Source organism: Scardinius erythrophthalmus (genome assembly GCF_964197995.2).
Source record: "Scardinius erythrophthalmus genome assembly, chromosome: 1".
NCBI classification, from domain to species: domain Eukaryota; kingdom Metazoa; phylum Chordata; class Actinopteri; order Cypriniformes; family Leuciscidae; genus Scardinius; species Scardinius erythrophthalmus.
In genome coordinates, this window is record NC_138221.1 from 33,661,160 (window position 1) to 33,677,843 (window position 16,684).

Consider the following 16,684-nt stretch of genomic DNA (forward strand, 5'->3'; position numbering starts at 1 on the left):
GTCCATCTCTTGAGACTCCTGCTGGTGATGACTCATATTGGGGATGAGTGCTGGGGGTCCGCATGGCCCCGATCATGCGGACCCCGTCCCATTTCCCTGGTTACTGGCCAGTTTAGGACACTGACGAACTAAATGTCCAGTCTGCCCACACCCCCAACAAATCCTCGGTCGTGTGCGGGGACGTTGATCAGGTTGCAGCGCCACAGCGCGGATTAATTAAGTAATCTCAGAAACCCAGGCTGGCCTTTCGCTTAGCCTCTCCCCCACGTCAGTAGACCTCACTGGCACAGATGTGCGCTGTCTCTCGTTCGGCACGCACATTCCCCAGACAATCTCCCTCTCCAAAGCCATCTCCAAAGCATCCTGCAGGGTTTGAGTGTGGGCTAGTTGTGTCTGTCTACGGAGCTCCACAGGGGTAAGGGCCTGTATTGGTCTCTCGCAAGCTCCCCTTGAACTGACGGTGGCATGTGGGCATATGCTTGCCAAGTCAAATTTTCAATATCATTAGCCAGGACCCTCAGTTGCTCTCCTGGCTGCCTGCGTCTATTACTCAGTTCAGAACGCAGGAGCCCTGGCTGCTCAAATTGCCCAAAACGCTGTCTCAGTGCCCCGACAAGTGCATTATAATTGTGTCTATCTTCAGGGATAAGCAGTAACAAACAGTTCAGAGCATCATCAGTGAGACACATAGCCAATTCAAGAGCTTTGCGGTCCTCTGGCCAGTTTGCAGCATGAGCCAACAGTTCAAATTGTGCATGAAAAGCTTCCCAATCCGCTTTACCTGAGAATTTGGGGGTCTTTACTGCCACTGTAGCCGCGGCAGCGCGGGCGCCGCCATATTCATTCACGTTGGAAACCAGCACACTCCGTGGGCGCCGCCATGTCTGTTTACATCGGAAACCAGCGCGGTTCTGTGGGTGCCCCATGTCTGTTTATGTCCGAAGACAGCGCGGTTCTGTGGGCGCCGTCGTGTCTGTTTACATCGGCAACAAGCGCGGTTCCGTGGGCGCCGCCATGTTTGTTTGTTGAACTCGTGAAAGTTCGGCGGTACTCTGCGGCACTCGGCTCCGGCAACGAAAGCCCGGCGTCTGCAGCCATTCTCCTAGTAGCCTCCCTCACACGAGCCTTGTGTGATTCCAGAAAGTCTTCCTCTGTTGCGAATTGATCGGAGGCCCATGCTGAAGCGCCTAGAGCCTCACGAAACATTCGGCTTGCTTCTGGCTCGGACTTAATCTTTTCTTTAGTCTGCATCCGCATCGCGTTTCAGGGACACTAACGAGAGCAATCTCGTATACTAACTGGATTCAAACAGTTCACTTCTGACACCAGTGTAGCGATCGGAGAAAATAACAGACTCACTTTATAGTCCCAAGGCTCTTTTATTAACGTGAGCACCTGTGTGGCCGATGCTCTTGCCTCACATCACAACAGAACCGCGAAACCCAATCTTCCGGAACTTCCTCGTGAACAACCCCGCCCTGCATAACTGCGCAGGCTCTTTCATCAGAAGAACAGCCCTCGCCTTAAAGTCCCACAAAACCAGAACACATAACACATGAAATAAAAATACATGCATCAAGATTGCACCTGATATTGAACATAAACAGTCTTTAGACTTGCTACAATATATATATATATATATATATATATATATATATATATATATATATATATATATATATATATATATATATATATATATACCAACATTTATTCAGACACCATGCTGTCCTTACTTACATAAATTAACTATAGCGACCTGCACCCACTACTGTCCATTTGTCCATTTATTCTGGAAGCAGTTTTGAAATCCAATGCCTTAAGTGTCATGTTGGAAAAAGGCGTCTATCCTGCATACATAATGTTATGTAAAATCCACTGAAATACAGAGAAAGAGAGCATACAGCGCACAAAAGGAAGTTACCTGAGCTCCATACTGACCGAATAATGATAGATGGTTGAAGACACAGTTAAAGATTGTGTGCTTTGAAGACTGTTAAAACCTTAAGACTTTAATCTACAATATGCGGAAAAGAGTTTCTAGAACGTTCATCTGGTTCTTTCATGTAATAATAGTACTGGCTTTGATTACAGATTTATGGAAGTAAAAATAAAAGCAGAAAGTAGTGAAAACTGCTTGGTTAACAGACAAAACAAGTATTGCATAACTTTTCCAGGGTTGCTGTGTAACAAAACAGCCCAATGGCTAAAAATATTATAGCTATTAAGCAGTATCACAAAAGAAAACGTGCAGCTGTGATCACAACTGATATTCAGACCATAGCCCAGATTTAGTGTGTTTGCATAACAATAAAACTTTATTGAAGTCAAAAATATTATTTAATATCACTGAATCAACCCAATACATACCAACAAAACTAGTTAAATTAGGGTTAAATCAGGAAGAAAAACAGTGTCAATTTTAGTCTAACTTACATGTTAGACACAATATTTCCAATTGTTTGTCTATCTGTGCATCAATGGTGCAAATGCAGGCAGGTTGTGTGCTATGAATGTTTGGAAAGCATGAAATTTAAGAGATATTTCGGAGCCAAAAGGATCAGATCTTAACAGAGAACACTAACCTGTGCATTTCATTTGTTTGTGACCATAGTTGGTGAATCCTGACTTGCACACACATTCATGGCCATCTTTGCTGTTTCTGCAGGTTCCTCCTCCACAGATAGATTGATCAAGGTCACATACACCTTTAACAACATGAAAACAACATGTTGGAGAAGGATCTTACATTTCTAAAAAATAATCTGAAGTTTCAATGTGTCAAAACTTGGACTTTACAGTTTTAAAGGACCTACTCATGCAGGGTTCATCTGGATTAGTCAAGTTAGTTCCTCTTGACTTCAGTCTGAAGCCCTCAGCACAGGTGCAGTAAAATGCACCGGGGGTGTTATGACATGTTGCATTTCTTCCACAAAAACTGAGATCGTTGCATTCATTTCTGTCTGTAATTTAGGGACAGGACAGACAATAAACAAAAACATGTTACTTGAAAACTCTCACATTAGACCAAAAGCAATGTTGCACAATAGATGGCCAGACAATGTCTATAGCTCTAATAGTTTCTTACCGAAACACTTAACTCCCTGTCCTGCAATAAACATCTCTTTCCCATTGCTGGAAATGTAGCCAGGTTCACATGTGCATGAATAATCTCCTTCAGAATTACTACAATTTGCATTAGGACCACAATCAGCACTTCCATCCGCACATTCATTGATGTCTGAAATGAGAAGAACAGAGATTCAGATGTTGTTTCTGCTGCACAGAGGTCATATGAGATGCATCATATCAAGCTCTCTTTACCTTGGCATTTCATTTCATTCGTTTGTGTGAAATTGTGAGTTGGTGTGAACCCTCCTTTACAACGACAGTAGTAACTTCCATGTGTATTGTTGCATATTGCATTTTCTCCACAAATGTCTGGTGTAGTCTCACACTCATTTTCATCTATAGTAATGACAGAAAATGTATGAATAACCACAGCACTTTTTCTTTATTTTTGGTTACAGTTTATTAAAGAGTGCAGATTCAGTACATGTTAAGTTAAATCTGAAATTAAAGGAAAGAGGGAGAAATAAATATTCATCATTGTTTAATTAAAAGAATTGAGATCAAAATGGGTGCAGCCTATTGGCTGTGAGCACAGTGTTGCTGGAACAACCAGGGAAGCTGATTGGCCATTGAAACTCCACATGGCACAAAGGACCAGGTGTGTGTGATTGTCAGCATGCTGAGATCTTTGAGCAGTGGATATTCTTCTCCTACCTAAACTGGTGGATTTTGGAGATTACACAATCAAATGAGAAAGATTGGTAAATCAGCATCGAGTCAATTGAGTTGTTCAAAGACTACTGGGAAAAGCCAAATATATTCATCAACTTGGAGTGCTACTGGTAGGACAAATATTCATTGTGTTTGAAAGTTGTTTGATGCTAGCATTTAGCATCTAGCATGCTAACTGAACATGTGCACTAGGTGTATTTGATTTTACATTGTTGTTGCTGTTTACAAGCTGCTATATAAACCGCAAATAGTTTAACAATATTGTACTTTTAATTTAAATTTTAATATCTCTGAATGTACATTTATTTATAGCCTACTCTGTGTAGTGACTCATATATTCATATGTCTTTCTATATAGGTTATTAAGCTAAGCATCTGAGATATTCATTGAAACAAGAAGATCAAGTCATTGTGGAAAGATTTTCAATAAATTGATTTGATGAAGAAGAATTCAATGCTTTGAGTTATTCCATGCACCCTCCTCTTAAAGTTGATTGAAGCCTTTTCAAGTTTGGGCAGACATTAAGGCAAAGAAACCCTGAGAACTTGACAGCCTTAGGTAACAAAATGTAAACAGCAGACAGGGGCGAAGATAAAAAAATGTTCTCATTATGTTCTTTGTTATTTAAATATTAAGATCAAAGATACACATTACACGTACACAACTTAATATACAGATTAATAAACAGTGCTTTATGTTTTCAGCTACAGTAGGTGTATTTAACAGTAGCATTGACGAAAGTAATTAAATGAACAAATATGAAAATAAAACAAAACAGACTTCACTGTATAAATGATACATTGATACTTATTAAAGCTACTATTAAAGTTATCAGTCAAGAGCAGTGAATGATTTTCACTTTGCATTTTGTTGTTTTATTAACATTAAAGGGATAGCTCTGTTTACTGTTTGGATACCCACATTCTTCAAAATATTAATATTAGAAAATATAAGAAGGAAATGAATACAGGTTTGGAACAACATTAGAGTGCGTAAATAATGAGAGAAATTTTATTTTTGGGTGAACTATCCCTTTAAGGACAAGCGGCAGCGTGTTTACTATTACTACTGTCTCTTTAAGAGCTGCGCGCGACGCGTCTAATTATACACGCATTTGACAAGCAGATTTTCTCTCAATTTTCTCAAGTTTGCTTTCACTTTAGACATATCCGACTAGTTTAAGTAAACCTTGTGTGTATATAACAGTATTAGCACAATAAGACTCGAAATATAACAGTCCAGTATTCAGGCGCTGGTAGACAGGCTTTTAGTGCATCTGACCTTCACATGTACGCGCTGAGAAACGCACACGTTAGAACAGCTCATCAGCACGCGAATAACAGAGAAACTGACGACGGTCTTGCATAATTTGCAGACGACATTGGTCTGACTACGGTCAGACTTGAAGTCAGGCGAGCTGACTTTTCCTGTTTTATCAACAATCGCTGTATCACTCCACGCCGGTTCTGTTACTGAAGAATCCAACACGAGACAACAATATTGCGCAACCACACTGACTGGCTGTTAGCGTGTCACCCCCTACGTTGCAAGGTGACCAGAGAGTTGAGTGCCTTATTTGTTCTTTCCCCAAATTTGCTTCGTATAAATGTAGGCTACACATATACAATCCAAGTAAAATCCTGTTGAGCCCTGATATTGCTTAAAGGTCCCGTTCTTCGTGATCCCATGTTTCAAACTTTAGTTAATGTGTAATGTTGTTGTTAGAGTATAATATCTGTAAAATTATAAAGCTCAAAGTTCAATCCCAAGCGGTTATATTTTATTTAACAGAAGTCGCCTACAGTGAACGGCCAGTTTGGACTACATCCCTCTACTTCCTTCTTTAATGACGTCACTAGAACAGTTTTTTGACTAACCTCCGCCCACAGGAATACACAAAAAAAGGGGGCGTGGTCTTGTTGCGCTCCCACGGAGAAGAGGAAGAGTTGCATTTGTAGAGTGTGTTTGTCGCCATGTCGTCGAGACGCTGTTATTTTCATCCCGGAGTCCAATCACCTTTGTTTGGCCTTCCCTGAGCGCATGCATCTTCACGTTATGGTAAGAGGCGTGACCTTTGCGGGCAATGTGTGCTAAGCTGCTGTCGAATCACAACACAGGAACCGCTGGCTTAATCAGAACTCGTTAGTATTTCTGAAGGAGGGACTTCATAGAACAAGGAAATCATCAGCCCGTTCTTAGGACAGTGAAAACAGCATACAGATAAGTAAATTGTGTGAAAAATACTGTGTTTTTTTACACGCGAAACATGAACACATGTTATATTGCACACTGTAAACACAATCAAAGCTTCAAAAACACACAAAAAACGTGACCTTTAAAGCTCTTGAAAAAGAGTTGTATATCACATGTCAGTCTTTTTATCCATACCTACACACTTTCCCCTTGACCTTACAAATCCAGGTTCACAGGTCATCACGATGTTCTCAGTCAGTGCCAATAGAAGACCTGTAAACACAAATAAAAAGTGTCTTTTACTTCATGTTTAGTGTCTTTGGTGTGTAGCTTGATCCACAGAGGTCCAAAGGTCTGAGACCACATTGAAAATCTAAGATATTCGTATATTTTCATATTAACCTGCAAATAAATAGAACAAAATACTGAGACATTCTTATATTTGTGTTCATTTCCATTCAAGTAATGAAAACGTTTGTATTTAATAGACAATAGAAGCATTTTCAGTAGTGGCCTCAGAATATTGGACATTACTGTAAATGAACTGTGTTTGTAAACATTGGTGCCACTGAGTATTTAACAGTCATGCATTTCAAACTAAGCCATGTTCTTGCCTATCTAATCTCGTAGATAAGATTACTTCCATAAGACATGATGCCAAAATTGCCCTTTATTTATCACCCATAATGGCTAAATTGTTATTCAGGAAAAACAGTCTGAGAAGACAAAATTGGAAAAAAAAATTCCACTCATTGTTCATGACAGTTGCATTAGGATTTATGAGTGCTCTGTAACTAACTGTAACTAAAAGGTTTAACTTAATCAACTAGCACTCAGACCGCAGGGTCACCCAGAAGACTCTTAAAAAAGTGCAAGACTTTTTATAACTCCACCAGAAGCTAAGGTGTGTTCTTGCTCATGTGTAAGCACCAGACAAACAATTGTTTTATGAATTTGTTATTCTTTTCAGCCTAACAGAAAGTTTAATGTAATACATATATATTTTATGTCTAACAGAAAAAAGTCATACAGGTTAAAATGTGATCTCTCTTAGAAGAAAAGGTTCTGTATAGAACCTTAAAGGATTCTGTCAGACGCTTCAAATGTAGAACCTTTTAGGGGTTCCATCATGGGGTAATTTACTGGGTTCAGTTTTTAATTGATTTTGTTTAAATAATTTTTTAAATTATATGTTATGAATTAATTAGCTCGTAAACAAACTTTTATGGAAGTAAAATAACGGCAAATGTTTTTGAAACAAAAGAGCCTGTTGAATTGCATTACTTGAAAAAATAGGCATTGCATTAACCATGCTTGCAGTATTTTTAGGGCTTGCATTTTTATGGGCTGAAATTCAACATGGTTGAATATTTAAACTGTGAATATTTCAATTAAAAACATTTCAAACACATTTTCATTATTAAAAATTAAATAATGCATATTCACCTTTCATATTTCACTTTCAAGCTATTTAAAAATACAACCTATAATATTCAACAGGCAATTTTCGGTCCATTTTATTTCGCTTTGCAAATTCACTTCCATAAATTCAGTGGTTCAAATTTGACAGAAAATACTATGTTGACATCCAGGAACTGCAGGAAAAGCAGTAGATTGCCGAGCATAATCTCCATCTGTCGTTAGACGATCTCACCTGAAGGGGGTGCAAAAGCGCTGCAAGGGAAGCTCGGCTTCCCCTAAAATGTCAAAAAAATAAAATATGTACTATTGTGTTAACATTTTATTGACTAAACACGTTCATCTCAAAGACGAGTTCGTTCAGAATCAGCTACATATAGCAGGTCTGCTGACTCGATTTCCTTCTCATACATTCCCGTAGAGTCACAGTGCATTTCTCTGTTGAAGCCCAGCGTCAATTGACTTCAATGGGGCTGCTTTGAACAGTTTTTTTCAGTGCTTCGAAACAAGATGGTCATTGGATAAATGCTGCGATTATGTTCCGCCCACGGATGCTCAGCGTCTCTGGGGGTGAATGAGGAGTGGGCTGGCCTGGACTCCGGGCTTCTGCGTGATGATTGGAGGGTTTGTCGAAAGGCTGCATCTCCTTTTGATTGACAGCGATTTCATACAATAAAAAGTCGCTGATGTTGAAGCTGTTCGAGCTCCATCTGCTTGCCTGTAGCCTACAGCCTACATCCCCAATAAGGTGTGAGTTTGGTCTTTCATATCACTGTATTAGTCCATTAAGCTACGTTAAGTGTTTTGTCCCTACGGAAGGGGCATCCTTGAGTATGAGGTATTGAGGGAAACCGATTATAATCCTGTTCATGGTAGAGAAAGCTGATAACATTTAGGCTACACAGGAAAAGTAACAATGAAGTTATTGAATGAAACATAAACTTCATATTTTCCGCATATATAGTGACACAGATAATCATTTTCATTTTATGAATGAATGGCTTGCTCTAACTGTTGCCAACATCTTGCTCCAACATGCGCCTGCACCCCCTGCTGGTGAGACTGACTAACAGCAGATGGAGAGTATGCTCGGCAATCTACTGCTTTTCCTGCAGTTCCTGGATGTCAATGTTGAATTTACTGTCGAATTTGAACCACTGAATTTGTGGAAGCAAATTTGCAAAGCGAAATAAAATGGACCGAAAAATGCCTGTTGAATATTATAGGTTGTATTTTTAAACAATTTGAATATTTTGGAAGTGAAATATGAAAGGTGAATATGGATTATTGAAGTTTTAATAATGAAAATGTGTTCTATATAATTGAAATATTCACAGCTTAAATATTCAACTATTTTGAATTTCAGCCCATAAAAATCCAAGCCCTAAAAATAGAATGCATTAAAATGCAAAAAATGGTTAATGCAATGCCTATTTCAAGTAGTGCAATTCAACAGGCTTTTTTCTTTCAAAAATATTTGGCATAATTTTACTTCCATAAGCTTTAAACTGTTAAACATGAAAGTATTATGCAAACAATTAAGACATTTCTCCTAACCCAGTTGAACGATTTTGTCTAAGAGTGAAGGTGAGTGAATAATGATAGATTTGTCATATTTGGCTGAACTCACCCTTTAACTTTGAGCTAAACAACACCCAGTTTCACGTATCATTGTCCCACAACATCCTATACTGAACTCACAAAGTATATTGTGATTTTACTATTTCAGAGTCTTTGAAGGTTCATGGCAGTGTTTGCAAACATATCAGTCCCTGTTTTTAGCAGAAAAGTTAGCAAAACCACACAGTGGCTCCATACAAACATCTGTCTCTACATTGATCTGTGGAAACTTCAATCCTAAAAAGAAAAAGTGTTACTCACCCAGACTCAGCAGATACATGTTCCTCATGGTCAAAGAGTGAAAGAGACTTACAAATGAAAAAATAAACGAAAACAGTTTATGATTTGATCCTGATCAATTCCATGCAAGAAAATTCTTGAGACTCTTCAAAGGTCGTCTTTCTTCAGGCTCCTCACCAACTATCTTCTGTTTCTATGCAGGGCTAGACTCTCAATCTTTCTTTCCAGACGAGGTCTTGTGTCTTTCTTGCTGACTCTAAATGTTGAAAAAGCCTGAAGTGCCTGTTAGAGTTTTGTGAGTGCAGTCCAGCCTCTTGCTGACACTGAGAGGTCTTTTTTTTTTTTTTTTTTCAATAATACAATTTTAAAAAGCTGCATGGTGTCAGTTTGGTGTTGCGTAATGTTCCTTAGATGCTAATCTGTTCTCGGAATCTTTTCTATTTCATTAAGAAGCAAAAAAATAAACAAAATAAATAATAATATTGTTAATATTACACATAGAGCATTCAGATAAAGTTGCAAATCAACACTCTTAGAAAACAAGGTTAAATGGGATTCTATATAGAACCATAAGATTCTTGACTGAATTTAAAAAAAACATGCCAAATAAGGTTTTATATTAGGAGAATTTTCTTAAATATTTGCATAATACTTACATTTTAATTTTTCTCGTGATGAAAAGTGTTTACAAGCTTTTTAATTCATACAATTTAATCAAATTTTAAAAATGAATTAAAACAAAGTGAATTCTTTACAACAAAATACATAAAATTATCCTATGAAGTGAGCCCCTACATAAGGCGCCTGATAGAAATCTTTAAGGTTTTATATATAGAAACTTTTCTTCTGACGTAGGTATATTAATGCTTATAGATATATCTAAAAAATAATGGGCTCAATAAATATGGCTTATATGTTTTTGAAACATTTATTATAAACTTGTTAAAGTGTAATTAAACACTTAAGTACTGAGTAAAATTAATTAACATGAACTTACTAAAGTGTTACCAATTATTTATTTATAAATAAATACTCAGTTAACCCTGAATTATCTCTGAAACTAAATGCGGTTTAACACTGATAATGCATGTGTGCATTTTTTACGTGTTACTTCCTGTTTTCAGATGCTGTGAAGGTGTCAGATAAAAGAGCGTTCTGCTGTGAAGGTGTCAGATAAAAGAGCGTTCTGCTTTCAGTGTTGATGTTTCATCACCCCTGCAGTTTCTAATGCATAAATGTATAATTGTATAATAATCCCGAAAAAAGCACAAATACGGCAGAGATGGTAAGTTCAGCAGGTGGAATTAGCTGAGGTGACATGACGGCTAACAGCAGACAAACGGCTAGTAGTGACAGCAGCAGCAATTCACCTGTCACTCAAGTGGCCACGCCCTTAATTATGCAGAACTTTAAGGCTTAATATAATTTAAAAGGATTAGTTATAAAAAATTCACCCCCCTCACAGTTGTCATGAAGTGCAAAATTAGCTATATAGACCAAAACCAATATTTGTACCAGGCTTTAAATGTTTTTGTTTTTTTTTCTGCTGTAAAGTTGGGCATTTTAACATGGGGGATATATGGAATTGACTCCCTTTTGGAGCCTGTCTCTAGAGGCCAGTCGATGAACTGCAGTATAATTCACTTCCGTGTTGGCTTCATGAGAGAGACTGGGGCTCTGTCTGACTGTTTCCAGTCCACTTTTAGACAAGCATTTGCAAATTTCAAATCACTTCCCCTTCGGGTGAATCCCTGCCGCCATTTTGAAGTGCGTTCCACTTCGTGAAGTGGACGAGGGAAGTTTATATGGACAGACCCTCGTTCCCTCGATTTTGACCGAGGGAGCGAGTCTACTTCATATGTAGACCTACACTTCAGGCAGATCCATATACCACAATGCAACACGATTGTGACGTCATCGCAGATCTCGTCTAATCACCACCACCACAAACAACTCTATGATAAATTAATTATATATATATATTTTTTTTTATTTAAAACAACCCAAACACACTAATATACATTTGGATGCTGCATTAAACAAATTCTTTAAGAAAAAAAAGGGCTTAGGACGTTCCAGTACGCTGAGCTCTATGCACGAACGCTGTTGATGTATTTCTGGTAGAATCTCAGCCAGTGTCTTTACTTCCGCATAGCGCATTCTATAGCGAAGTGTACGAGTGGCAAAACTTTCATAAAATTAATTTCGCTAGATTCGCTAGTTGGATTTCGCATGATATGAGAGAATACTCACCCTCAAAGTTGTCGATGTAGCTCGAAATATATAATTTAAAGCCCTTCTCTTTCTTACTCTTAGGTGTGACAGCTAACTGCCTCACAATATTGTTAACATCATTCATGTTAACCGCTGGAAGTTCTTGTAAACAGCCATTTTAATTTACCACTATCTCCAACGAATGCAAAAACGTCTTCCGACGCACCACCGGATGTAACTGGGCGGGCAGAGACAAAACGCGTAAGCGATTGTGCATAGAGCAAGGGGGTAATCCATCAGCCGGAAACTGAAGCTTCCCCGGGGGCCGCCATTGGCTAGCAGACCATCACCTGCTGTTAGCATTCCATTGAGTCCCAATCATTTTGGCGTCACTTTGACAGCGAATAACTTTACATCTGAGGTGTTTAAAGACTCCATTTATCCATTATTTATTTCTAAAGAAACACGAAAATGTATAAAAGGCTCCATTACCTTGTATCTTACGTTATGGCCCCGTAGAAGCAGTTTTTGTAAAAATAGGCTGACGATTGCGTCATAACCACGCGACTCTCTGTCGCACAGTAGAGAGATTACCGAATGGACAGGAGGAGAAGCTCGCGGGCAATCGGGGGGACATGGAGGCAAAATGACAAAATTATTATTCAGAATACTTAGCAAAAGTTTCTCCTGCTCCTATCTCATGGACACCTCCTACTCACACTCTCAGTCTCTGCAAGTTTCGAAAAGGAATGATTCAGATTTCTCTTGGCACAGCTACTAGAAGACAGACAGGTTGCTCACGTCACATCTACGTCGTCAAGCTCAGTTTGAGTCTGCGCAGTACGCTCAGCCATCAGGAAGTGTGTGTTTCTAATTGACTTTTCTCCGTTGAAGTCTATGGGGTCGCTGTGTCCGTTTCTTTTACTGTCTATGGCATAGAGCGTATTCAGCTCATTGCAGTTTCCACCAGTAGTGGGCACTCGTGCAACGTAAGCAATGACGTCCATCCGAGTGAACGAGACAGAGGGAAGTTAGCAAGTGAAGGGCATGACAATTTTGGACTGGAATGCAGGCTGGAAGGTTGCCGCTCGAGCAAGACTCACACAAGTGACGCAACCCATAGCAACAAGTTATGGCAACGGCACCTCAGATTCACAGACACGTAAAAATAAACGTGAATTTAGGCTACTTTAGTTTTGTACACATTATCATGTTAATTATAATCAAATACATTTTGTTTTATTGACCACAATATTATCATTGATATTTGTTTGAGAGGGGCACTTTCGATTCATTTTGAAAAAGGGCAAGGGCACCCAAATTATGCATAATTATACTTCTGACATGGTGTGAACACACTATGAAGTAGAAGTACACTTTAGTGTAAGCTTTTAAAAAGGGTGCTTATTACAGAAATTTAGCTGCCTACTGCTCCAGGTGTGTGTGTGTGTGTGTGTGTGTGTGTGTGTGTGTGTGTGTGTGTGTGTGTGTGTGTGTGTGTACTCACTGCTCCTAATGTGTTTGCACTGTTTTTATGTGTGTTACATGTCGGAACATAAATTGTGTGTTTCATATTGTTCAGAGCAAGTGTGTGCGCATGTGTGGTGCCTTTTCTCTCTCTATCGCTCCATATATATCACTGAGACTGTGAGAGGTCGGAGGCCCTTTTATTTTATACTATTTTCTCCTGTTTATTGGTCAACAGGGAGGTAAGAATTGTAAGATAAGAAATTTTAGAACAACCTAAAATTTGTTAGAAAACCCCCTTTTTGTTTGTTGTTTTGGCCGACTATACCTCAGCCTAAGTTATTAATTTACCTTTCTTTTTGAAAGAAAATCTAACCCCTATGTAAAAAAAAATATTGACTACTTTTGACTAATGACTATTTGACTATTGTGTTGTGGAGTGTTTGTGGGAGCAGGAGACGGAATTCCGGGCGACGCCTATTTTCGGGTGTCACTCTCCATGTTCGTGCGTGTGGCACGTAACATAGTGTAACGTTAGACCAAGTGAAACAGTGCTGCGTTCCCTCACAAGTTTAATTCGTCAAATAAACGGACCTGTGTGAGTGAGTAGTAATTCAGCACTTGCGGGTAGTTCGGTAGAATGAAATGTCCTTATTCCTTTATATCTGTGAGACTCGCATGTGTTGACTGATATCTGTCTCTCATTAGCAGTCGCGCCCTGCTTCATAGCACAGTCATGTTAAAAAAACATGAATATTTTCACTCATTCATAAACATTATTAGATCCATCAGAATAACAGGAAGTTCCATAATTCCGCTTGTTCACTGCGTTATCAATCCACGCCTTTGTTACTGTAAGAGGTTAGCGACCCCTAGCGGCGAAAAAATTACATATTGTTGCTTTAAGTGCGTAGTAATGAAGTTTTCATACAAATAACTGCACAATAAATGTTAAATGGCAGCCAACGTTAAAAGAAAATCTATTATGGTTTCACACAGCAACAACATAACCTAGTGTAAGAAGGGCAGTGGAACATATAGGAGACCCTGACAAAGTGGTGCTGCTGTCTGTCCTTTTGTCTACATCTTGACCAGCGCCTGTGAAAGTGAGTGCTGGTTCCTTTCACATGGACCAATACTTTAAGCGATCATAATGAACAACCTTTGGTTCTGCTCGGGTCCAACACTGTATAAATGATCCACAGTCCACAGTATCCACATGATACAGTCTTGTCCATTTTGGGTCAAGTTTCTTTGTTTCTGTGGTTGGATCATTCATCCACATCAGGTCACTAACTTTGAAAGGTCTGAATTTCTCATACCTATTTAAGTGGTACTCATGTTTGAGTCTCACCCCGGATTTCCACCAACTGTGGAACGGCTTCGGATCGGCTGACCTCGCGATATAAGTGCTGAATTGCTGCGGAGCTCTCCGGCATCCGCCAAAAATAGAAGCTCTGCGTATCTGCTCCGGAGGGCTGCGGATTGCCGGAGTCGGAATGCAGCCATTCCGCAGTCAGTGAAAATACACACATTGACACACATTGGAAACCTATTGACTCCGCCGCCGTTCTGGAGCGGATCCGCAGCCGTTCCGCAGTTGGTGGAAATTAGGGGTCAGATCAACACCAGTGTTAAGCACTTCTTGAAACGCAGTTTCTATGCGAATGAATAGAGTTTAACCATAAATCTGTGGAGTGTCCACGGCAGCAACTGAAGATTTTCTCAAGATGTAGATGTGCAGGTTCATCACCATGAGCTAAGAAGGTGAGTAACCAGCCCTAATGAGGTGTAGCATTACATGGTAGTACAACTGCAGATAAATACTGGTGCCATTCGCCATCTCTATGAAAGAGAACCCTAGCCAACTGACCCTTCAAAGTTATATTGAACCATTCTACCATGCCATCACCACAAGGTTGGTAAGGCGTAGTTATCTTATTTATTTATTAACTTATTTTCAGTTTCTTACAGATGTCCTGCAAAATCTCTGACTCATATTTACATCCCTGATACAATTCTTGATTCTTCTGGAACTGTTCAAGTATGTATTGTTCACACAACAGCTGTGCTACTGTACTAGCTTTTTGTATAAAAACATATCCATGTTACTTTTAAAAGTAATGCATTACAATATTGTGTTACTCCCTAAAAAGTAACTTATTGTGTTTAGTTGTGTAATGCATTGTTACTTTTGTGTTACCTTTTTTCATGTGGGCTGGACATGTGGACTTGTTTTTTTAATAACAGATTAAAAATTTTTGCACTTTCACACCAACAGTGACAAGCCGCAGTCTGAAGGAAATGCAAATTCACTCCTGAAAAGTAGAGGGCGCAGCTCAAACCAACCTTTCAGCTGTCCTGCCATTCTGGATCACAGAAGAATAGGAAAGTTCATTCTTACTTCAGCAATGAAAAGAAAAGAAAAGAAAAGAAAAGAAAAGAAAAGAAAAGAAAAGAAAAGAAAAGAAAAGAAAAGAAAAGAAAAGAAAAGAAAAGAAAAGAACACATATGAGATGTTTATCTAAATTTATTTTTGCTTATTAGTATGGGTGAATTGAGTCATTGAAGGCCAGCATCAAAGACATTGGTTAATAAAGTGAGAAAAAAAAATACATCAACTATATTTGTATTATTTTAAATATTTAATTATTGCAGGTTTGTGTAATATTCTGAGTTTGCATTTCTCTGTTTTAAGTCATTTTAAGGAATACTGAATCTGTTTTTATGCCAGTGAGTTGAGTAAATTCTCACATTAGTCTAGAACTACAATAAGTATCACACAGCGCACACAACACCTCTGCAGTACTCCTGATTTCTCTCAACACTGGGGCAGGAGAGCTGTCAGTCAATTAATGGGAAAACATGTGTTAACTGTAAATGTAAGGATTTTAGGCTGTCCCAGACGAAAGACTAATCATGGTGATTTCTGTGGCCTTAGCTCCTAAATGGTGGTCCTACGTTGTAAAGTAAGAGAGGTTCAAAGACGGCCATTGTTACTGTTGACTATCGTTCTGACTAACAGTTGGCACTAATAGAAACAGCCATCAGAGAGATGAAAGGTGAGCCATCCGTTTGAATGGATACTGTCTCTGTGAGAGGTTACTCTCTCTCTTTCTCTCTGTGTATCACAATCTTTGTATTAATCTAGTAAGGAGAGCATGAAATATGAAATGTTCAACAACAATAGTACTACTAATGGTTTTGTTAATACCCCCCTCTGTAGAAATTCCATTTCTATTCTATTAGCCTTTTGAATGTGGATGGACTTTTCTATAAGGCCCATAGGCATAAACTTAAAGTGATACAGTCCAAAGGCAGTCTTTTTCCTGTCATCCAAAACTAGTTCCTGTCATCCAGATCAAGTCATGCCCATGTTAGAAAAAGACTGCGACCCTAATAAAGCTAGACTAAACAAAATCACTCATTCGGAAACCAGTCTACACATGTTTCGCAGTGTAGTGACACTGTCTGTAAAAACTCTTGCAAATATGCCTATGGAAGTTATATTAGATTGTTCCTCAGAAAAAATATAGTCGTTTTAGAAGCGAAAATTAAACATTTAAACATTCAGGTAGCCTAATTCAAGTGTAATCAACCGGTCTGTTATCCAATTTCCACCGGATCGGCGCTGGTTCTCGTGCTGGAGACAGACTCGCGCTCTGCGGGTGAACTTCGAACTTCAGACCGCCGTCCTGCGTTTCACTCATAGCCGAAAGATACTGC

General features: G+C 38.9%; 1 protein-coding gene across 1 annotated transcript; it reads right to left on the reverse strand.

Annotated features, from left to right (window-relative positions):
• Nucleotides 1–216: 216 nt before the first annotated feature.
• Nucleotides 217–9,578, reverse strand: LOC308695871 (uncharacterized protein; the record flags this gene model as incomplete). Its single annotated transcript, XM_081374129.1, has 8 exons — nucleotides 9,299–9,578; nucleotides 6,194–6,271; nucleotides 3,325–3,468; nucleotides 3,089–3,241; nucleotides 2,817–2,963; nucleotides 2,586–2,708; nucleotides 1,396–1,522; nucleotides 217–454 (listed from the first exon to the last, which is right to left on the reverse strand). The coding sequence occupies exons 1-8, from the start codon at nucleotides 9,324–9,326 to the stop codon at nucleotides 217–219; spliced, it is 1,038 nt and encodes a 345-aa protein (XP_081230255.1). The 5' UTR covers nucleotides 9,327–9,578.
• Nucleotides 9,579–16,684: the final 7,106 nt, after the last annotated feature.